This window comes from Centropristis striata, chromosome 16, assembly GCF_030273125.1.
Source record: "Centropristis striata isolate RG_2023a ecotype Rhode Island chromosome 16, C.striata_1.0, whole genome shotgun sequence".
Lineage (NCBI taxonomy): Eukaryota > Metazoa > Chordata > Actinopteri > Perciformes > Serranidae > Centropristis > Centropristis striata.
Genome location: NC_081532.1, coordinates 15493228 through 15516815, shown reverse-complemented (window position 1 = coordinate 15516815; position 23588 = coordinate 15493228). Strand labels below are relative to the sequence as shown.

Here is a 23588-nt window from a genome sequence, read left to right as displayed (position 1 = left end):
AGGGCTCATTTTAACTATATACTGTTATGAGGTTAATTTTTTATCCAAACACAAGTCTCTTTATCATCTCTTTTTAATGTTAAATCTTGTCCTGAAAAGTAACTAAAGCTTGCCTCAAAATGTAGTGCAGTAGAAGTATAAAGCTACATAAAATGGAATTGCTCAAGCAAAGTACAGTACTTGAATAAATGGTAAATACTGTATTTTAGTATAAAAAGTGTATTTGGTGTGATGACAGCTTCCCCCCGACATGTGGCGGTAGAGATAACGCGGCCACCGGGAGGCGGGTCATAGCTTCAATACACCAATGAGAAGCCGGGTCAAAGTTGAAGGGTTAAATCCAATATGGCGGCTAACAAACGGGTGCTGTATGTTGGTAAGTTAATGTTATTTTCTCTGCAAAAGCGATGAAATTATGTTTTAGTACTCCTAACTAACGTGGTAAGGATATTGCTTAATGACCAATTTAGCTTAACACAGCCAAATAAGTTTAACGAGCGCATAAGAAGTAAAAACCTCAGATACGGGAAGTTTTAGCCGGTAAAACATGAGAGCGCCAGCTGAAAACATGGCAACTTCTCTCATTTTTAAACTTCGTGTAGTTTTTCAGACGCCATGAGTAACGTGTAACATGTCAAGAGATTTAATATAGTCTGAATAAACGATATAAAACGACAACATAAACTGTTTAGCCTCGGGAACTGTCAAGCTTTCTTGAACATCTCAATAATATAAATTTGTTCCGTTATCTTCTTCTCTGGATATGTATCTTTATACAGATATTTTATAATGCTGAGAAACTAAATAAAATTGAAATAAAAAGCTTAATAAACATCAGTAAACCTGTTCAGTATCAAAACTCGCTGACAATTTTAATAAAGAATAAATAAAATAAATAGCTAAATAAACATCAGTAAACCTGTTCAGTATCAAACAGTTGCTGACAATTAAAATAAATAATAAATAGCTTAATAAACAGAGTAAACCTGTTCAGTATCAAACAGTCGCTGACAATCCAAATAAATAATAAATTAAACATACGTATGACGTATACATCCGTATCAATCTATTAATGACCATTTTAATGAAGAAAATTAGAAATAATGTGTTAAACATCAGTGTATGTTTAGCATCACTCATTGTTGACAATTTCAGTAATGGTTTTTTTTTAAAAGCCAAATAATACTGTTTGTTTTGTATCACTCAATTGCTAAACGTTTATATCACTGTCAGTTTTAAACTACACTATAGTTTACACTACACGGTGTGTTTGTTTGTGTCAGGTGGCCTGGCAGAGGAGGTGGATGAGAAGGTGTTACATGCAGCTTTTATTCCGTTTGGAGACATTACAGACATCCAGATACCTTTAGACTATGAAACAGGTAAGATCAGGAGAGTTTCTGTTAAATGTGACAGTAAATGTTTCTGTGTTTAACATTTAATTTCTGTTTGGTGGGTTGGATAAATGTTAATTTCTATTAATATGTCTCATGTTCTGTTTGCAGAAAAGCACAGAGGATTTGCTTTCATTGAGTTTGAGTTGGCAGAGGTATGTATAGTGCTGAAGTCATAATATTCTGATGGTATCCTGATAATACAATCAAAAATCAAAATTCATTGTGTGTAGCTTCATTATAGACAGAGGTGTACACTACAGTTTTTGATTTAAAAATAATTAGTTGGCAACTATTTTATAGTCGTTTATCCATCTTAGTAATTTTTTTAAAGCAAAAAAGCCAAATGTTCATGCTTCCTTAATGTCATAATTTCATGCTTTTATTTGTTTTACATGATAATAAACATGATATAATCGGTTTTGTAGACTTTTGTCCAGTTAAGCCATTTGAAAACATCACACGGCTCTGGGATGTAACATAGAGCATGTTTTGCCATTTCTTTGACTATTTTTTTGCTTCTTTTGGGCTGATTAATGGATAATAAAAATAATTGTTAGTTATGGCCATGGTGTACTCATCTTAACTGAGCTACAATACTATCTGAGTTTAATTTTAATTTTACCACACAGTGTAATCCATCTACTCTGTTATGGAATCTACTTAATGTACAGCCATAAAACACAAGAGCTGTAGTGTGTAGCATAATAGCAACACAAGAAAAAAACTTGGATGCTTAAGAGGGGCAATATCCAGTTATTAATATGGCTGTATGGCTATATCATCTGTAATATGAATTTAATACTTTTATTGGCATCCTTTACACACAGTTTCATTGTCTTATTTAGAAAAAGGAGAATGGTAGTCTCACTGGTGAATTTAGTGTAAATATGATTCATAATTGACACATATTGGGGATGTTAAATGTAAATATTGTACTCATAACCTTTTTATGGCCTTTGTCTTCTGTAGGATGCTGCAGCAGCTATTGATAACATGGTGAGTGTAACACATTGCTTTTTCTGAGACCTAGCTGTTGTTAGTTCACCCAAAATGTCCACAAAAACATCAGTTTCCTGTTTAAATGTTGATGTTTTTTTCCTTTTCTATGCTAGAATGAGTCTGAGCTTTTTGGACGGACCATCAGAGTCAACACCGCCAAGCCCATGAGAATCAAAGAAGGTTCTTCTCGACCAGGTGATTAATAAAAACCTGTTATAGAGGCCTTAAGTTTCAATTATTTAGATCCTCGGCTCTGATTTAAACTCTGCTTCTCTGTCAGTGTGGTCGGACGATGACTGGCTGAAGAAGTTCTCAGGGAAGACGGCAGAGGAGGCTGAGGGAGAGGCAGCAGGTGGAGAGACAACAAACACTGCCACAGAGGAGGTGAGGCAGCTTTCTCTCTGAAATGTGTCGGTGCCTTTGACTCTTGTGTCTGTGTCAAGATAGTGACATAAGAATGATTTGTCTTTGCAGGCTGAGCCCCCAGCTAAAAAGGGCAGAGTTAATCCTCAGGTCTACATGGATATCAAGATTGGAAACAAGCCAGCAGGGAGACTACGCTTCCTCCTTCGGGCTGACATCGTTCCAATGACAGCAGGTATGTGTGCCTCGGTGCTTTTTACCATCATTTATTTGTCAGAAAGTATATACTATTGCTGCACAGTGTTTAGGTTGCTTGCGAAAAGAATTGACACTAGCATGAATTTTCAGTTAAATAAAAGAAGAGGTACTCTGTGAACCACACAACCACGTTTGACGTTCAATGTTTGGTTTGAAATAGGGTTGTAAATCACAAATTTATTCACAATACAATATTAAATAGATTATCTGGACAATGTTATATTTGCTGATATCACACAATCGGTAACATTTACAGGAACTTACAAAAGTTAATAAATAAAAAGTTTTATTGAACTCTTCCAAACATTTAGATGAAAATCAATCTATTTTTTAGAAACAAGAATATATGGAGGGGGAATTTCAAAATAAGGGCATATCTTAAAGATGACTTTATACTGAAATGTTCACTTTGCATCGATTATATTGACTATTTTAGCATTGAATCAATATATATCGATACAGATCAAATTGAAAGTCATCTTTTTAGAAAAAAGCCAAATTACATCCTTTATCATCCTATAAAAATTCAAACTATCATTGGATTATCCAATTTCTGACAGTCCTTGAATGAATCATGGGACAAACACTTCTGTCAGACAAAGTAACCAAATAAATGTATATGTATTAAATTGAGTTTGCCACATACAAACCTTTTGTACTAACCAGGTCATTTAAAAAAACATAACATTCTGTACTCCCTGGCGCCATCAGGGATGGGACGGGTTCTTTTTTATTGATCTCAATGCCATTACCAATTTTGCTTATCAATCTGTTTTTTTATGAGTTATCTTATTGATTCATGTTCAATTTTCTGTGTTGCATAAATGAAGACCTTCATAGATTTTTTGCATCAGAGAGTCTGAACACAGAAGAGAGAGATACTTTGATCATGTTACTGTACAGTTCTCTGGTTTATTAGTGAAATGTATGAACTACACTGCAAAGTGAAGTCTCTCTTACCGTGACAAACAAAATGGCGGCTCAGCACAGGCACAGTGTGACATGTATAGCTCTGAAGCAACACTGTTGTCGTCTTCATGAAATAAAGCCAGGCTTTGGACCAGTTCTTCCACTCTGTCAAATTTCCAGCAGCGTGGATGCAAGAGATGTATGTAATTGTTTTAAAAATACACAACTATCAGAAAAACATGCTGGCTTTCATAGAAGAAACTGATGAGCTTCAAGGCATATGATTCCACTGGAGTGGACAATTTGGAACAAGTTTTTAATTGGAACCGGTTCTCGATTCCCCCCCCCAAGAAGCCTTGAATGACTTGGTTGAGATCACAATCACATGACATAATTCAGTGAAACTGAACTGCAGGCTGTGTACAGACAGGAGGGGACAAAAGAGGTTACAAGTAGAGGTTGTTAAAATAGCATATGGAGCCCCCATTTTCCCAGTTTATATTAATTTAATTTTATTCCTATGTTGGTAAAATAGATTATCAAAGAAATGTAACTTATAATGATATAATAACCTGCATCTTTTCTTTCATCCTATACAGAGAATTTCCGCTGCCTGTGCACACATGAGAAAGGCTTCGGCTTTAAGGGCAGCAGCTTTCATCGCATCATCCCTCAGTTTATGTGCCAAGGAGGTGACTTCACCAACCACAATGGCACCGGGGGCAAGTCCATCTACGGCCGGAAATTTGATGATGAAAACTTTGTCCTCAAACACACCGCGCCAGGTAAGGAGTTGCAGCTCTTGGAGTGTGTGTTGGCGGTCTCTGTGTGAATGGGCATCGCAGTTTACCTTTACTAGCAGATTCTGTAGATAACTGGTCAAACCTTGTCTCTCGTGCTCACAGGGCAGCTCTCAATGGCCAACTCTGGGGCAAACACCAATGGCTCTCAGTTTTTCATCACCACTGATAAAACAGACTGGCTGGATGGTAAACATGTGGTGTTTGGAGACCTGGTGGAGGGGATGGATGTGCTCCGTGCAATGGAGGTAAGGGGAGCTGAAATTGCAAAAATGATTCATGGGTTCATTTAGTGATTATAAAAACTTAAAATCCTTTGCAGCAAAAAAAAGAGTTATTCTTAACAAGCTTTCGGTATTGCCCAATGTGCTCTTAGCTATATACATCAATCAATTTTGCCACAAGTGAATAAAGCATGCTTGGATACCAGGGTGGGCAGGTCCATCCAGCGTATTAATATTATAGGTACTAGATTTTAGTTTTGAGGATCAATTCCAGTGTCAATAGTATCGATACCAAAGCAAAAGGGATTTTTTTCTCTCCTATGTTGCACTCATTTCTAGTTCATCAAGGAGTATCTGTGCAAACTGCGCTCCGTTGTTGAGAACACATCTTCATTCATGTACTCTTTGCTTCTCCACTGCTGTTGTCTGCGTGTCCTCAAACAGCACACACATTGCACACAAGTTTAATCCGACATATAAGTTGCAGTGACGGCTGACTGAAAAAGCTGTGAATAAAAATGTTGCAAAGTGTAGCCACAGTGACAACACCACTAATTTGTTTAAACACATAACAAAAAAACAAGAGAACTTGGAGCTGCAGCAAAAAAGAAGGGAGGAAGAAGGAAATGTCTTTTCAGAGCGGAGCAGGCAAATAATATTTAGGTATTTTAGTCAAGTATTTAAATTATTATTTTAGTTTACTGATATTTTCAGACTTCAATTTATCATCATTAGCTGTTACTTTAGCACACTGATTTAACACTTAAATAGGCTATTATATTTAGCCCAACTTGTTATCTGATGTAATTATTTTTATTTAATTGAAAAAATAATTGAAAATAGCTGAATATAACAGCCTTATGTGTGACTGTAAAAGGTATAGGATTACTTTATTAAAAGGCAATTGAGTCTAATAATAAAAAAGTATCAAATTCTGGCCCTGTATTACTTATATTGTAAATAAATACAGCAAAAAACGAATTTGGAAAACTACTGAAATTTAGCAGAAGGGTGCCGTTCATCAGGTGTTATAATTGATTTTTCTGAATCGTATAAAGTTGATGCTGATTTAAGTTGCAAAAATACAAAGATAATACTGAGTTCTTATGGGTGCTGGATATCATTCAAAGGACGTTAATGTGTTTTGTTTTTACTTAAGTGCTTGAAATGTAGGCTGCATAGGTTTCCAAGTCTACTTACTAACAAGTGACACATTTAAAGCATCCTTTTAATTTCTCATCCTCTTGTAGAATGCTGTCATGAAACATAATTTTGGTTGCTTATAGCATTTAATTTAGTGTGATGAAGAGGTGAAATCACTATACTGTATTTCTACATATAAGTAATAATATCTTACTCATAAATTTACCAAAGTTGTAAGATGCTGAAAAAGCTTGGATAGTGCTTGAATTTGAAATCATAGATGTTTTTGTGATTATAGTTGTACCAATAAATGTGGAACTCAAACATTTATATGGGCTTTTTGTTATACCGATTGTTTTAACTGTAAAGGGTCTTTCTGTACCCTGAAATGCGCTCTATAAATAAAATGTATTATCATTATTATAGTTTGTCCTGTTCTTATTATTTATTATTATTCATTTTCTATCTTTTCAATATGTTCTCTTTCTGCAGGCTCAGGGAAATAAAGACGGCAAGCCGAAGCAGAAAGTCATCATCTCTGACTGTGGAGAATATGTGTGAATGAACAGAAGTGTGTTCCTGTTTGTATGCGTCTGTGGAAGCATTAGTGTGTTCATGGTCTTTTGTACTTTGAACCCACGTCATCTGCCATGTAAATATTTCAATAAACACCCTTTTTTATAAAGAAACTACAGCTTAATGTCTATCACTTTGTACAAAATAAATGTCGCATTGATTCAATAATTGCTGGCTGACCCCTTTATATCACTTAATATTCATCGCACAAATTCAGGGTTTCTGTGGCTGTTGGAAATCATGAAAACACCACATTAAAATGTTTTAAAAGAGAATGTAAAGTGCTTGAAACTTTGCTGTTTTTTAATTTGTCACATGTGCTATTTATAGCACAATACGATTTAATTTATTTTGATGACATTAAATAATTAGTCTACTGTATATGAATGTGTAATTTTCCCACATCTGTAAGGTCCTGGAAAAGATTGATTTTTACTTTGGACCAGATAAAGATGCCCTACATATTTTGTTAATTATTTTTTAAGTTTAAAAAAAAATCTTTTAATATTTTTTGATATAAGAAAACAAATAAAATATTTATTTCCTGATTTTGTTTGAAATGTGTACACTACAAATCTGGCATGTTGGGTTGGGTTTCAAGTAAATAAGTAAAATATCATAGAGCCTGTTTATTTATGCAAACCTGGATTAAGTAACAGAAAATCCAGCGTCCCGCTTTTCACCTCACTTAATTGAACAAACAAGTATTTGAAGCTGCCACACCTGAGCAGGTTCAGTGGAGAGAAGAGACACGGCAGGCAAACAACTCCACCCCCTCCACTCCACTCACGGACTGTTGAGAAATCTACTGAGATTCTCATCGGTGAGCTTCATCCAAAGCCTGTTCCTCCGCTCCGACACTGGATCGCAACAACAGCGTTACAACTGTAAGTATTCAAACCCATTTGTAAAATACTGATTAGTACAGTAACGCGAACTTGTTCGTATTTATCCGAGTCAATAGGTGTATACGTGGATATTGTGGATACGCGCAATTGCGCACGGAAAGTACAAACTTTAAAGTTTTTACCGGAGCTAGTCGTTGTGAAGTGAATGGCTGATTGAGAAAGAGTTTTCTGACTGTCTCAGTACAGCGACGCATTAAAAAGTGTATATGCCAAGAAAGTCTGTTGTTTAATAAAAGTTTGGGGAAACTTTTGGGTAATCATTTTGCCCTTTTTTCTCACATTTTTCCCCGTTAAAGACATGTAAACACGTGGATTTCTACCTTAATGTAGACCACCTCAGTTTGTTTCTTTGTAATCTTCTTCTATAACTGTGATATGACTGTGTGTTCTTTTTGTCTCAGGCTGGTAGATAGCTGAGTTTTGTCTGTGCCGTTCCAGCTGAAAAGAGCTTCCTCTGTCTTCCATCAGCAGGAAGAGCAGACAGACTGTGAACAAACCTCGTCATGAACTGGGCATTCCTCCAGGGCCTCCTCAGTGGGGTGAACAAGTACTCAACTGCATTCGGCCGAGTGTGGCTCTCTATCGTCTTCCTCTTCAGGGTCATGGTGTTTGTGGTGGCGGCGGAGAAGGTCTGGGGCGACGAACAGAAAGACTTCAAATGCAACACGGCTCAACCCGGCTGCCACAACGTCTGCTACGACCACTTCTTCCCTGTCTCCCATGTCCGCCTGTGGGCCCTGCAGCTCATCTTTGTCACCTGCCCGTCCCTCCTGGTGGTGATGCATGTAGCCTACAGGGACGACAGGGAACGGAAACACAAGCTCAAGTATGGCGAAAACTGCCGCCGCCTCTACCAGAACACGGGCAAGAAGCGTGGAGGCCTGTGGTGGACCTATGTCCTCACTTTGGTCTTCAAAATCGCCGTGGACGCCACCTTTGTCTACCTCCTGTACCACATCTATGAGGGTTACGACTTCCCCTCGCTCATCAAGTGCGAACAGAAGCCCTGTCCCAACAAGGTGGACTGCTTCATCGCTCGGCCCACTGAGAAACGAATCTTCACCATCTTCATGGTGGTCACGAGCCTGGCCTGCATCCTCCTCTCCATCTTCGAAATCCTCTACTTGGTTGGCAAACGCTGCCGTGAATGTTTCACCTCATTGCATAATTCTCGCCAAGTCATGACCAACACGCTGTCCAGCGGAAGCACCTTGATGGAGACGAATACTCTAAAGAGCACCCCTGAAACGCCTGCTCCTTCATACAGCGTTGCCATATCTTGAGATACTGAGATAAAAGCAAAGACTTAATGAAAAGCAATGCTGTGGGAGAGGAAACATGCCTCTCCTCCCTCTACAGGAACTTCCTTAAAAACTTGTCAGCACACTTTTGTCTGCCGAACTAAAATGCAGGGAGTCCTTTTTTCCGTTTTTGTGTCCATTGTCCGAGAATTTTAAAATTCTCGACCACGAGATGTGTAATTCATCTGGAATGTGCTCACTATTGTGGTTTTTGGGTCAGAGTGTTTTTTACAGCTGAAGCTCTGCAGCTCTGGCAAAGAAAAAATCAACTGTGTGTGGTTCAGAGTTAGCCTTCAGCCCAATTACATGAGTCACCCTCGGTTTTGGAGTTGGTTCTACAAACACATGTGGTTCGCTGTCTAAAGTTTTCCCCCTGCTCAGCGCCCAGCCCTGAAATGTTTAGTTCAAACTCTACTGCCTCGTTTCCCTTTTTCTCTCACTCATTCTTATCTGACTCTTTGTGAATACTGTGCTATACATAATTTATCAAGAGTTTTACAAAGATTGTAATGTTGTGCATGTTACTGTCCTGACCTGTTTTAAACTGCTTCATGTATACAGGCAGAGGAGAGCAATGAAGTCAAAATGCAGTGTTGTAAACACAGTTGTTAATAATAACAGGATGTGCATATTCCAGAGGTGCAGTGTGGCTGCATAGTTGTTAATAATATTTTTCATTAAAGAGGATAATTATAATGTTTTAAAAAGTGTGTTTGTTTTTTGTCCTAAGATCAAGGAAACACTTTAGAGATTTCCATTAATTATAACAAGCATTATAACAGTCTCACAACATGTCTTAGCATAGGAAATATACTTAAGAACAATGTAAACCAACCAAGGGATTTGTTGATTCTGTGCAAGTCCTGCGGTTTTACAAAGACCTCCAACTTTCTTTCTTCGTCCACTTTTTCCGTGTCTTTAATGAAGCCCGTCCTCCCCACTGGCGCACAATTGCTCCGTTGCTAGGGGCAAAAACCCTTGTTGTTTAGGTTGATTGGTACGTAGGGAAGAGGAGGAGTCTCCCACTCTTCCGTTTGAATCACTAATGCTGAGAGATGTGGATCCACCCAGAGCAGGAATTTGTCAGCCTCTGAATGGTTATTTCCAGTATTTACATTGCAACGTGTGATAGCAGCAATGTAGTAAGAGTGAAAACACATATTTTAGTCTTCTCTCTTTGTGACACTTTGAAACCGTCAGATATTTTCTAGCTCTGAATGCCTCCCTGATACCATGCAGGAATGTGCTAATACAGTTTGTGCTGCTCAGAGCAAATAAAGCATGACATTTTAAAAAGTCAAGTGTCTTTGCACAAGCACTTAAGGATCGTCTGCAGGCACTACTGTTAACAGTTTCAGTGGAACTATAAATGTCTATTTCAGTAGACAGTAGTTCCGCTGAACTCTATTAGCAAGTAGTCTGTGCTTGATCATTGCAACTACTGTTCTCGAGAAAGATAAACTGCTGTTGGAATGTAGTTTTTCACGTCTACTTTATTAGAGTGGCAGCAGAAACATCACAGATGGTTATCTGAATCTTTAAGAGATAAAAGCCAAAGTTCCTGATTAGTGAGATACCACAACGAGGAAGAGGAAAAATGTGTTATCATTTAACACCCAAGAGAACTTGATTTTCAAAATATCCATATACACGTACACAGTAGGGATAACATTTTCTTATTCTGGGGCCAGTGGTGCTACAATTAAAGCTCTAACAAGTTCTAAAAATACAAGCAAGCTTCTCTTTGTCCTGATTCTCTCTCCAACCCGACTGGGTGTTTCTGTTATTGAGCCCACAATCACTCCCACTACAAGATCCACCCAGCTCCTCTCTTGTCTAGTATTTCTCTTTTTGTCCCTGTCTTCGCTGCCATGGTACATTTCCTTCCTTTCACAGTTACAGCAGTGAAAAGCGATGTGTTTATCCTGTTTGTTGGTATGTCTTGTCAAGACTTGCGACTGGCAGAGGTTGAGTCACAGGGTGCATTCCTCCAGGTGTGTCTCCGCAGACTGCCTGGACCAGTTCTTCATCTGGAGCCAAGATTACGCTTTTTTTCTTTCCCCTCCCCCCTCCACCTCCTCCCCAATTCATTTTTTGTCAGCTGAACGGCTCTAAATGCTGCATGTACAGATGTTCACATGCTCAAGCTTTATGCCAAAGATTAAGTTTCCTGAAAAGCACAGCTGCAGTTTATACTTCTAACAATAATCCGAGAGTTTTAGCTCACGGCTGCAAGATGTTGAGATGAAGTGTTTCATTGAAAAAAGCCAGAACTATCTTTATAGTGCTACTTTTCACTCTTGGATGAAAAAATCCAGTCTTTTTATATCATAGAAAGTGTTTAGTATTTGTACACATATGAAAGTATGAAAAACAGACTAAACACACATTCAAAGATGCAACCGGCTGATTAATTTACTTGTGGTTACCCATTTTTTAGGCGGGTGTCAGACAACTAAATTGCTTTCAACATGGTGGTTTCACATCTCATTTTAATAAAGTGAAAAGAAAAACACTAATTAACCTCATCTCTGCATGTGACCTCTCAACAAATTTTACATCACAAACATATAACTTGTGTTTTTTTATATAAAAGGTTAAAAAAACAGCACTTCCTTATCTTTGAAAGTTTGGGCTTAAGTTGTGTGCCTTTGCTTTCGTGAGCCTGAAAGAAAAAAAAAATCCATTGAGACATTGTGTGTTATTGTACTGAGTAATACAAATAACTCCGACTTGATTTAACATGAGACTGGTGATATATGAGCATGTCTTTCATCCAGTTATATAATGTAAACACGGGACTCAAAAGCTGTGAACACAGACAGTGGTCTGCAAGACCTGGCAAGCTGTGGCACAGCTATGGCATCCTGAACAAGGTGGGATTTGATATTGTTCATGCCAGCTTAAATTCATCTGCAACCACGGCTGAAAATGTGTTGTTTTCCCTGAAGAACAGATACACAGTGAAGCAGTTTGATTGGGAAATCTTATCTCTGAAGTTTTAGAAAAATAGTTTGTGAAAAGGTGGAGTGGAGGTGGAGACAAAAGCTCATGGTGTGACACTGAGGGTGAGCTTAAAAGTGAATTGTGACAGTGTTATCTGAGAAGAGTCTGGTCTTTAAAAGAATAAAGGTAACACAATATGCCTTTTTGGCACTCAGTGAAAACGTAGGAAAGCAGTTATAGTGGAGGATATAAATGAAAGAGGAACAGGGGAATATTTTCTGTCTCCATTACAGCATATTCTGTACAGACAGACTCTGTACAGTCTGCTCCTCTCACTTTGACCTCTCCTCCACCACTCTTCACTCACTTATACCCCTCTCAGAAAAAAATGTTGCCTAACACTTAGTTACCTTTGGAAACTTGCATCAAGACAAGAGTAAGGACGTGCACAACAACAAAAAAATGCATTCACCTTAGGGTGTGTCTGCCTCTTACGTACACTACGAGAAGTACTCAGAAACATGTTGGGACAGGGAAACATGACTTCCTGGAGACATGAAACACAAGACAATGGTACTTTTTAATTATCACAAAAAAACCCTAGAAAATGCATTTCCTTATCGAACCCTTACTGGGAAGAGAAGGTGGCCCCAGATATTGCCAAATCCTGAACCTGACCCATGTGTGGGCTCAACCCAACAAGGCTCTGATTGACTTATCTTGCTCCAAACCTGGTTTTCCAATTGCAGGCACATCTCCAATCCTATTCAAAGCATCTGGATATAGTTTTTGTTTGCTGTGATAATTGTTATGCAAAATTTTTTTTGATTTGCTACCTAACAGTGAGTTACAGTGAGTGTGGGAGAGAGAGAGAGAGAGAGAGAGAGAGAGAGAGAGAGAGAGAGGGGAACATCTGGGGTAGCTCCAGTCTGTCTTCTTTAACCACACCCACAGGCGCATTTCTCAACCCTGCGCTGCTCTACCTGTCGACTGGATCCAAACCCGTGCGTTAAAGGACTAAAACGACATTAAAACGACAAGAAATACATCGGAAATATACGTAACCGCGTGTCTTTGAACTAAAAATGGACTGATCCTTGTTTTGGTGAGTAAAAATCTCGCTGCAATGAACTTTAATGCTTCTTAGACGACTTCGTAAAGTTCGCGTTTCAGCCAATGGACATGCGTTAATTCACTCGCTTGTATACGGCACTGTATGAGACGATTAATAATCTCTGGTGGTTATAGAAGGGTTTCATGTCGCCAAAGAGCCGAATCTATTAAGAAAACATGTCTAAATGACGCGTACAGCCTGTGCGTAAAAGGCTGTTTTTTAAGATATTGAATTGTCTGACGTGTTTTTACTGTATGTTAACACTTATAGCAGAAGACAGGTAGTATTTGCTTTGTTTCTAAAATAAATATTTGTTTAAAAGCTGCGAAGTACTGCTTTATGAATTATATATAAACTCTGGGTGTGTTTTAAAAAAACCCTTGGTCCAACTTGTTTCCTTCACGCTTTGGCTCGAGGCCTACTCCTAACTGTCTGGTGTTGTTAGTGGTTGTTTGTGGTAGCATTGATAAATGAGGCCTGTGTGACATGTTCTCACGTTAAATCAGCTTTAGGATAAATAGGAGATTTAAAAAGTCAGAATGAAATGTTGTGTGTTATTGAAGCCACCTGGAGGGAAGTGGGACACCACTAACACAGAGTCAGGGAGTTAAAGCAGAATACTCAGCAGACAATGAAAACATGTTCACCCATTCTTCATTCTGCCTCGTTCAGGTTTGAAGATAAACTACTACCAGTAAGAGAGGAATTCCAGAGAAGAGACTTTGACTGCCAGCCAAGGACATGGACTGGAAGACCTTCCAAGCCCTTCTCAGTGGGGTGAACAAGTACTCCACAGCGTTCGGCCGGGTATGGCTGTCTGTGGTGTTTGTGTTCAGGGTGATGGTGTACGTGGTGGCGGCAGAGAGAGTGTGGGGCGACGAGCAGAAAGACTTTGACTGCAACACCAAGCAACCCGGCTGCGCCAACGTCTGCTACGACCACTTCTTCCCCATCTCCCACATCCGCCTGTGGGCCCTGCAGCTGATCTTCGTCACCTGCCCGTCCTTCATGGTGGTCATGCACGTGGCTTACCGTGACGACCGCGAGCGCAAGCACAGGGCAAAGCACGGCGAGGACAGCAAGCTGTACAACAACACGGGCAAGAAGCACGGCGGCCTGTGGTGGACCTATCTTGTCAGCCTCTTCGTAAAGACGGGCATCGAGGTCTCCTTCCTCTACATCCTCCACCGCATCTACGACAGCTTCTACCTGCCAAGGCTGGTCAAGTGTGAAGTTTCGCCTTGTCCCAACCAGGTGGACTGCTACATTGGCCACCCCACAGAGAAGAAGGTCTTCACCTACTTCATGGTTGGAGCTTCCGGCCTCTGCATAGTCCTCAACATCTGCGAGATCATTTATCTCATCTCCAAGCGCATTGTACGATGCGGCAACAAGTACAGGAGGCGCAATCGCACCCTGCCTGTGCAAAAGGACGACTACAGCAATGACCCCTTTAACAACTGCGAGGAGAAAATGCCGAGGAAGGAGCTGAAGGACCAGCCTCCATCTTTTAGGAGTGCATTCAAGGCTTCGCACAGGCCGTCTATGCTCAAACTGGAAGAGAAGATACGAGCGTCTGCTCCTAATCTGTCTTCCTGAAATCAAAAGTGCTTGGGCACTAGGACATTCCTCTGAAAACAGACTCAGAACTACAAGCCAAACTTCAGTATGTGTCAGACCCTGGAAGTTGACTCATCAGTACTGGAATCATCCTGTGGGCCCCTGTGTCCACATCCAAGACTCTTTTTGAGCGCATGAACTTTGGTTTCCAAGTCAACATCCACAATATTTACAAGTCAGCTAGAGCCAAATTGATTTGATAATGATATGTGGGTTTTTCTTTTTTTTAATACAATACAGGTCTGTGTGCCTTGTTGACTTCACCCCCTCACCCCTATTAGAACATTCCTGTGCGGTTTCTGTCTTTCTTGTGATTGGAGTTATGACACGTGAGGGGGAAGAGAATGAAACACTCACACAAGGAGGGAGGACACACCTGGCAGAGGTATTCACCCTCCCTGCCAGAGTATACAGTGGCGTGTCATGGTTCCACAGAATCTCTTATTTAATGTAACTGATAGCTTTAATTTCACCATTTGTTTGTCCTGATGGCATTGAAGAATGGTAAATAATTCTGCATTGGAGTGTGGACGCTCCAAAGTCATACAGTTATGGCTGAGTAATACTTGAAGGTGTGCAAACTGGCCAAAAATATTTTTTTATTGCATTTATTTTCTCAGATTAGCAGCAAACTATATATCATCTGTATATTTCTTTATCTAAACGGACATATGCTTGGTCTCAGGTTTATTGTGCACAGTCACATGCTGTACATAGGCTGCCTGTGTTTTGACGTGCTCGTACACAACCTTGCCTCATCCAAGACCACTGTTGATTTAAATAAGGCGAAAGGAATGCTGCTGTTTAATTCTGTGTTGGTAGAGCTGGAGCACCGAGGAGGAGGTGGGAAGAAGGTTGGACAAACACATGGCTCAATTTTTTTTTTTTGCATTTTTGTGAGTCCCTAATAGTCCGCTGTGGACGTCAGGAATGATGAGGAACGAAAATTATGCACTCGTTGTTAATAATGTTATTTTTACAAAACTAAATATATTAAATTTATTGAGTAAATGTGTGTTTGTGTTTGGTGTTTTAACAGTAAGGGCTGCTAATGGATACTTAGTGTTAATTTTATTTCTGGAATGTGGTTTCCATTTACACATGTGGGTCAAGCACATTTTTTATTGCACGACACTGTCTGATCATCCATGTCATTTAAGCAGCTGAACTTTTCCATTGCTTCTGACTCATAATTAACTGTATTACACTTACAATCACCAGGGTTGCATGCCAATTAGTATTTACCCATTTAAATGAGCCGTGAGTCATTATGACATGCTATTTTCCAGTTCCTGATACCATGAAGTGTGTTTCTCAGCGCCGCGAAGGAGGCGTGCAGTAAGAATCTCAGTCTGCTTGTCAGACTTGTCAGTCAGGTTTCTAACAAGGTGCGCCGAAGAAACTAGCTCTTGTTTATTCTGAATCATTTCAGCAACAAAGTGCATGATCACCATGCAGATAGTAAAAGATTAAAACTCACTTTAGTGCCTTATGTGGGTAATGATGGCTTCAAATCAGTTCCTTTTAATATAAGTAACAGTCTTTCTTTACACACCGTTTAGCCGTTTGGTTTGTCTAAAAATATGATTTTGAACCTGAAGATAAATGACAATACTGTCAATAATAGATCGTAATCATAAAGTTCATAATGACTAATGTTTTCCATAGACGCTCCACATAAAGGACTTTATTTGAACACAGTGATCACTGATGTTTTAAACATAATTTTAGGAATAATTCATGCAATACTATACTGACTTTTTCAGACCATTTTTGACACCTTACTATGATTCTTTTTTTTTTTTTTTACTATTTTTGATGCCATACTATCCTATGACTATTTTTTTTAGATATTTTTGACGCCATACTTTACTATGACTTTTTTTTGCCATGGTCCAATCATACTCCGTTGACACATGTAGTAGTATAGTTTGTCCAAAAATAGCGAAAAAACACCATATTATGTGAAGTCCAAGAGTGACCCCCTCAAAAATAAGTGATACTATAGTATGTTGATTTTTGTCAAAAATTCTCTCATTTTAAAATGCCTATAATTGGTCAATTAACATCTTTTGATACATATTAGAGCATAATATGCCCACAAATTACATAAAAACACCATATTATCGGATGTCCAAAATTGACCCCTTCAAAAAAAAATCATACTATAGTATGTCATATATTTTAGAAAATTGTCTCATTTTAAAATGCCTACAATGCTTAAAATTGGTCAATTAATATATGTTGTACACATTAGAGCATAATATGCCCACAAATGACATAAAAACACCATGGGATGTCCAAAAATGACCCCTCAAAAAAAGTCATACAATAGTATGTCAATTTTTGTCAAAACTTGTCTCATTTCAAAATGCCTACAAATTATTTAAATTGGTCAATTAACGTGTGTTAATACATATTCGAGCATAATATGCCCACAAATTACTTATGGGACATTATGGAATGTCCCAAAATGACCCCCTCAAAAAGTCATACTATAGACTAATTTGGAGGCGACATCACAGCTACATCACTGGCAGTTTTGTGCGCAGACTGGGAAATATTAAAAACATATATAAAAACAATAAGGAAGCAGAGGAAAACAGACGAGTCTTGGGGTAACAATGTCTTGGCATATTTTTATAGTATGGCATTTTTGATGCCATACTATGACTCTTAAATATCGCTCTTTATACAAAAGTTGTAGAACTGAGGACTGCAAAAGGGGCATCCAAGGTGAAGTATTATAACAAATCCTACATTGTACACAATTTAGTCATTTTAGGTCTAAATATGCTTCTGCAACTTAAAATTCACAAAAATACCATCAATGATAGATCAGGGACACATTCAATTTATGAAAGAGTTTTTATTTTTAAAATTCAAAATCTAGTTGGAATATGTACATGCTAAATTAAAAGAGAAATATTTTAAAATAAATACACAGCACATCAACATTTTTTCACAAGCCAGTAAAATGCCCAAGTTCATAATGACTGATAGTTTCCATAGACGCTCCCAATATAGAGACTTCACCTGAAGACAGTGATCACTGCATACAAAGGATGATAGAAGTCAAAACAACATTTCTGTCTTTTCTTACATCAACAGTGAGTTAATCTGTCCCTAGGACATTTTCACTGGTTCATTTATTATTATAAACAATTTCACTTTGGCTTACCCACTGCCCAGAATAAGCACACTTTTAAAGAAAAAGGTGAAGGCATGGCTTTCGATGAGTAGCATCTGTATGATTAGACTGACTTTACATAAGGCACTGTTCCAGCTATGCTATCATGTAATGGATATATAGTAATCAGAGGTAGGGGTCTGCACCATCTATCATACTGGTAGAGTATGAATCACACTAAAATTAGAATGGGTGAACTGAACATACAGAGGATGAAAGCTTCAGGTTATAAAGTTGTGTTGCAGTGTACAGTCTGTGAAAGAGCCCGTGATTGGGCTTTGGTCTACAGTTTACAAGTGGCCTGCGCCACTTTGGAGCTGGTCTTTCTGTTGAGGGTCCGACAGATGAAAGCTCCAGCATCCATCAGCTTTGAGAGGTCCACTCCCTGCAAGAGGAAAGGATATCAAGGGTCAAACTTGAGGGAGCTCACATCGTATAAGGACTGCATATTAGCAGGATTCTGGAGTTACGATAAGTATCATGATATAGAGGTTACAATCCAGTATATTTCACTATACAGTACTGTGTTACTGTAAGCAAGGTGATAGTGTGATTCTTTAAGATTTCATTTTAACTGTCACATTATGAAGAACATCATAAGCATAAAGCATAAAGAGTTAAAAAAAAGTTTAGTTTTCATGCCATACTATAGCATGACTGTTTTATGGCAGTTTGGATATATTACTATAAGGCGCGTTTCCATTAGGGTAAGAGGTCAAGCGGCCACTAGGGGCGGCTCACATTCAAATTAGCGGCGTTTCGGAGAGGGAGACCCGCCTCATTCCGGGTATTCGACTATAATGGAAATTGCACCTATAGTATGACTTTTTTGTGCCATTTTTGATGCAATACTATCGTATGACTATTTTATAACATTTGGGATGCAATACTGTAGTATGTCATTATTATGGTATGTTTTAACGCCATACTATACTTTGACTTAGTTATGACATTTTTTTATGGCATACTAGAAGTATTTAATTGCAAACTAAATTATGATTGGGATAGACTGGAACATTCTGCAAAAGCTGGTGTGTTTCATCCGTGAAAGAGCATTTTTTTTCTCATAAGAATATAATTATAATAAAATAAAACAATATAATAATAGTACCCAAAATCAAGAGAAGCATCTTAAATTATCTTCTGTAAAACCCTAAAAGAAAGGGGAGGCTAAAGAGAAACATGAAGTGTGACTTCTTACCGTTTGAATCCCTAGTCCATGGAGCATATAGACTACATCTTCAGTGGCAACATTCCCAGAAGCCCCCTGGGCATACGGACAGCCACCCAGTCCAGCTACTGATGAGTCTACCACACTGATTCCCATCTGAAAAACAAAGGAAATCTTTACCTTGAAACTAACTAACTTCATAAATCAACACAAACAATAAATCATCATATTTTCAATTTACAGTAAAATAAGCAGAACGAGGTCTGACCTGCAAGGCTACGAGGATGTTGGCCAGGGCCTGGCCATAGGTATCGTGGCAGTGCACTGCCAAGGCATTAACTGGCACTTCTCTGCTCACCGCCTCCAGCATGTCACTCATGCTCCCTGGAGTCCCCACTCCGATGGTGTCACCCAGAGAGATCTCATAGCAGCCCATGGCGTACATACGCTTGGCTACCTGCAAGATACAGTCAAAGCCATAAGCACTCTGTTGCAGTGCTTAAATTGTACCAGTTTACATAAAGTAAACATGTGATCAAGTGAGAACTCACATGTGCAACTTTTTCAGGTGCCACTTTGCCTTCATACGGACATCCAACAACACATGACACATAACTGCAGTGATGAGAAACAGAGGAGAAAGTCATTTACAAATCCATCCCTGTAACTCAGATGATTTAGAAGTTTGTTGACAGTCAAGAGAGAGCCAGCAATCCTACCCTCTAACTGGCACACCAGCTTCTTTAGCTGCTTTCATAACCTCATCAAAGCGCTGTAAACTCTCGTCCACTGAGCAGTTTATGTTCTTCTTACTGAACAGCTCCGATGCAGCACCAAATATGGCTACCTCTGAAGCTCCTGCCTTCACCTGTAGTTAGCAAGAAATGCATTTAAATGAAAGATAAAGACACATCCCCTACAGTATAAGTAGATTTGTCAGTGAAGCTATTGGGAAAGTGTGTTAGGATGTTGATGCTTGGCACTCACAGCAGCCTGGAAACCCTTGAGGTTGGGGGTGAGGACCGGGTAAGACACTCCAGGTTTCCTACAGATCCCCTTCATCACCTCCACCTGGTCTGCCATCTGCCGTTAGGGATAAAGACGACAGAAACTAATTAGTGCTGAAGAAACCAATCCACCTCCCTTCCCACGCACTGTGGTTTCTGTACCGCCCTCTGCTGGGTGTGTCAGCACTTTTCATATAAATTGCTCTGGGAGAACAAACTCACCTGTGGAACCCATTTTGGGGACACAAAGCTGGTGGCCTCAATAACTCCCAGCCCTGACGCCGACAGCATGTCAATCAAATGAATTTTAGTCTCTGTTGGTACAATGGTCTAAGAGGGGAAACAGAGAAGCAACAAGCTGAGGTATATGCATATACAAAGTAAGCTGACAAGTGTAATGCACAAACAAGAAAATCTATCAGCAACAACAAAGAGAAAACACTAGACTATTTAATAATAATAGTCATAATAATAATGCATTATATTTATAAGCGTCTTTCAAAACACCCAAGGACACTGTACAACAAATCATAAAATTAAAAACAAAAAGATTACAGATTACAAAAAGATTAAATCCATAGATTACGAAGGGCAGCTATGATTTCCATCCATTAGGACATGCTGTATTCATCTTAGCTGTTGTATATTTAAGATTGGCTATTCTGTTAAAGGCTAGAATCCAATATGACTCTAAAGAGAGACTTGGAGTGTACCACATTTGTAAAATTGTCTTTTTTGCAGCAGTAAATCCTGCAAACAGCAGCCTACGTTGATTAGGAGTAAAGGATGAACTGCTGTTTCGAAGACGGAGAGATGGATTTGGGTAATAGCTCAAACCAGTCAGGTCTGATAAAGAATTATTAACACTCTAAAAAATTGGCAATCACAAAACCAGATCAAAAAGTACACTTATGAGAAGGAGCTAGATTATTTTGGAACCCGTATCAGGGGAAGCATAGGCCCAAAGAGTAACCTTAAAGTTAATCAATTGGTTGTCATTTTAGGTGTGCGATATATTGGACCATATTGAGCACAACCCCTCAGTCTTCGCCGACCTCCACTGGTAACCTGTGAGTTTTAGAATTGATTTTATTGCTTGTTTTTAAAGCCATAAATCTTCAGGCTCCTGCTTACATTTATGATAAGTTTACTCCCTATAAGCCTGATCGCTGCCTGAGATCCTACTTGTGGTTCCCAAATCCTGACTTGTCAACAAAGACAACAAAGGCTTTTCGTATCCTACTCCTTATTTTGAATAGTTTTTATTATGGGATTTTAATGGTCTTTTCTTTTATTCTCAAGCACTTTGTAACCTTGCTTTGAAAGATGCTATACAAATAAAAGTTATAATAAAAATTATTATTATTATTATTATTATTATTATTGTCTTCCAATCTGCTTAACAACCATAAATCTAAAGCTCTTTATCCCAAGTCTTACAGGATGAGGTATACTTGAAAAACACTGACACGAATTCACTGGGCGTGTTTCACCTGGTTACATCACACATGAGCAATGCACCTGCTCCGGCGGTACCCTAATGGTTAAAACACTGTTAACTGTGATATTTACTGCCTATAATAACTGCTGTGTAACAAAGTTAACCAGATATTCTTACACAACGTTACCTTTTCATTCTGGAGACCATCTCTGGGTCCCACCTCCACTATTTTAACCTTTTCCGGAAGAGCGTGCCCTGCTCTTACGCCAGCCTGCAAAAATACACACAAACACATTTAATACACGAGTAAAGTAGAGTTACATCAGAGATAAATAACCTGCTTAGCCTCACAAGTAGCCAACTAACACCTGGCGAGGTTACCAACTACATTATGTTAGCTTGACCGTATAGGACGCTAGCAGCTGTCTGGCAGGTGCGAGCTAAACGTGTTCACACAGTTCAACCTGCAGGGAGATAAAAACACAAGAAAACTCACTGCATTCACCTTTGCCGCTGAGCTAAACGCCACATACTGCTGACCCATAGCTGAACATAAAGTGCTTCTGTTGACAAGCCTCATAACGGCAGCCATGATGGTCCAGCCTCCAGTGTGACGTCACTAGTGACTCCAGAAAGAGAGAGGAGGTGACCTCGCTGATGATAAAAACACCGCAAGAGCGCCATCTATGTGCCAGGAAGTTGCATTGAAAAAAATATATATTTTGGAGTACTGTTAAAATAATCGCCTATGTAATTTTTTGTCAAAATTGGGTTGTTGTTTTTTTTTGCCTAAATCATCTCCTCATGACGCCTGCCACCTATGGTAAAATCGCCTACATTCTCAGTTTATCAGACCATGTGATTTTACCCCTTTAAGATAATGGCCTATGTCAAGTGTGTGACTTAAGCGGATTTATTATTCTAAATCATGATAAAATGTTACTTAGGCAATTTTTTGAACATGCCTTTGTGACTTAAGCAAGATCTGGTAACACTTTACTCTAAGGTGTCTACATAAGAGTGACATGAGCGTGTCATAAACATGACATGGGATGTGTCATGAACATTAATGACACTTTGAAGTAACATTAATGCTCATGATACTTGTCATGTCATGTTTCTGACAGGCTTGTGTGACTCTTATGTAGACACCTTCAAAATAAAGTGTTACCATATCTTGCTTAAGTCACAAAGGCATTTTCAAAATTTGCCTAAGTCATTTATTTCTCTTAAGTTACATAATTTACACACAGTGTTATTACTATACCAAAAGCCATCATTTGTTAAATCCTTTTTGAGTGAAATGATCAATAAATGTCATATGTTACACTTTTGGTGAAGTTTTTTGTGTTTCCTGCAAAACTTGAAAAAATGACATAGGCGATTATTTTAACGGTGTGACGTTATGTAAGATACAAAGTTGAATTACCCACATATCATTGTGGCTCCTTTTTTTTTTTTAATTGAGGATTGGTGGTTGGGGGGTAGTGCATTTTAGGGGGAGATAGCAGGTCAACAACTATGAATTAACTACAATTAAGATGAATGAATTAAGATGAATAGACAGATCAGTGAACACACCATGCTTAGTGCACCACATAGAAATGATGCACATCATCTAAAAGCTGGGGATCTAAAGACTAGATTCTGGTTATAAAAAAAATGACTTAATTAATCAATTAAGTAAACCTATCAAGGTGTATAAGGGTTCAGAACACTAATGTATAGCTTTCCATGTTCAACTACACCCCAGACATTATCGCCACAATTTTTTGGTTGTACCATTTGTTTCACACATTTGGTGCTGAATTAAGCTTTTTTTTAAATTTAGGAATGGATGAAAATGGGCCCTGCGATAATCTGGTGACCTGTCCACGGGTTAAGGATAATGAAAGAATGAATAAAAATGGTCAGTAAACTTTCCAGTATATTACATCATTAAACCAAGACCTTTGGAACAACATAGTAAAAGTCAAGGCTGTGGTTTGGTTTAAAAAAAAAGGTCAGATGTCAGCGGTCCGCTTTCTTAATTGTCATATTGTGGCTAAAATAGGCTAACTTTAGCCTTTTTGGTCATGTTATGTGTTCATAGTTTCATGTTTTGTGTAACATTGTAACTCATTTGTTGTTTTTGTAGTTTTCGTCTGTGATTGCTTTGCCCCTTTTCATTTCGCTTCTCTTTGTAGTTGTTTCATGTGTCTTTGTGGTTCTTAAGTGTCTC

At 38.7% G+C, this 23588-nt stretch overlaps 4 protein-coding genes across 5 annotated transcripts; 3 read left to right on the top strand and 1 right to left on the bottom strand.

Moving 5' to 3' along the window:
* The first annotated feature begins 324 nt into the window (after positions 1 to 324).
* Positions 325 to 6782, top strand: ppie (peptidylprolyl isomerase E (cyclophilin E)). The gene is made up of 10 exons (XM_059354046.1): positions 325 to 376; positions 1284 to 1382; positions 1506 to 1549; positions 2367 to 2393; positions 2510 to 2591; positions 2677 to 2780; positions 2871 to 2994; positions 4526 to 4711; positions 4832 to 4974; positions 6586 to 6782. The coding sequence occupies exons 1-10, from the start codon at positions 346 to 348 to the stop codon at positions 6652 to 6654; spliced, it is 909 nt and encodes a 302-aa protein (XP_059210029.1). The 5' UTR covers positions 325 to 345; the 3' UTR covers positions 6655 to 6782.
* A 693-nt stretch (positions 6783 to 7475) lies between these two features.
* On the top strand, positions 7476 to 9535 carry LOC131988428 (gap junction beta-4 protein-like). Its single transcript, XM_059353540.1, has 2 exons — positions 7476 to 7556; positions 7979 to 9535. Exon 2 carries the CDS (start codon positions 8081 to 8083, stop codon positions 8858 to 8860), a length of 780 nt encoding a protein of 259 aa, XP_059209523.1. The 5' UTR covers positions 7476 to 7556; positions 7979 to 8080; the 3' UTR covers positions 8861 to 9535.
* A 3250-nt stretch (positions 9536 to 12785) lies between these two features.
* gjb3 (gap junction protein beta 3) lies at positions 12786 to 15569 on the top strand. Its single transcript, XM_059353925.1, has 2 exons — positions 12786 to 12929; positions 13611 to 15569. Exon 2 carries the CDS (start codon positions 13680 to 13682, stop codon positions 14535 to 14537), a length of 858 nt encoding a protein of 285 aa, XP_059209908.1. The 5' UTR covers positions 12786 to 12929; positions 13611 to 13679; the 3' UTR covers positions 14538 to 15569.
* A 1843-nt stretch (positions 15570 to 17412) lies between these two features.
* hmgcl (3-hydroxy-3-methylglutaryl-CoA lyase) lies at positions 17413 to 21998 on the bottom strand. Of its 2 annotated transcripts, none has more exons than XM_059353923.1 (9): positions 21873 to 21998; positions 21555 to 21638; positions 20149 to 20256; positions 19907 to 20002; positions 19639 to 19787; positions 19471 to 19534; positions 19188 to 19376; positions 18950 to 19075; positions 17413 to 18133 (listed from the first exon to the last, which is right to left on the bottom strand). In XM_059353923.1, exons 1-9 carry the CDS (start codon positions 21957 to 21959, stop codon positions 18032 to 18034), a joined length of 1005 nt encoding a protein of 334 aa, XP_059209906.1. In that variant the 5' UTR covers positions 21960 to 21998; the 3' UTR covers positions 17413 to 18031. The 2 variants fall into 2 exon arrangements, with proteins under 2 accessions (XP_059209906.1, XP_059209905.1); XM_059353922.1 differs by having other exon boundaries at positions 21864 to 21964.
* Between the last annotated feature and the right edge of the window lie 1590 nt (positions 21999 to 23588).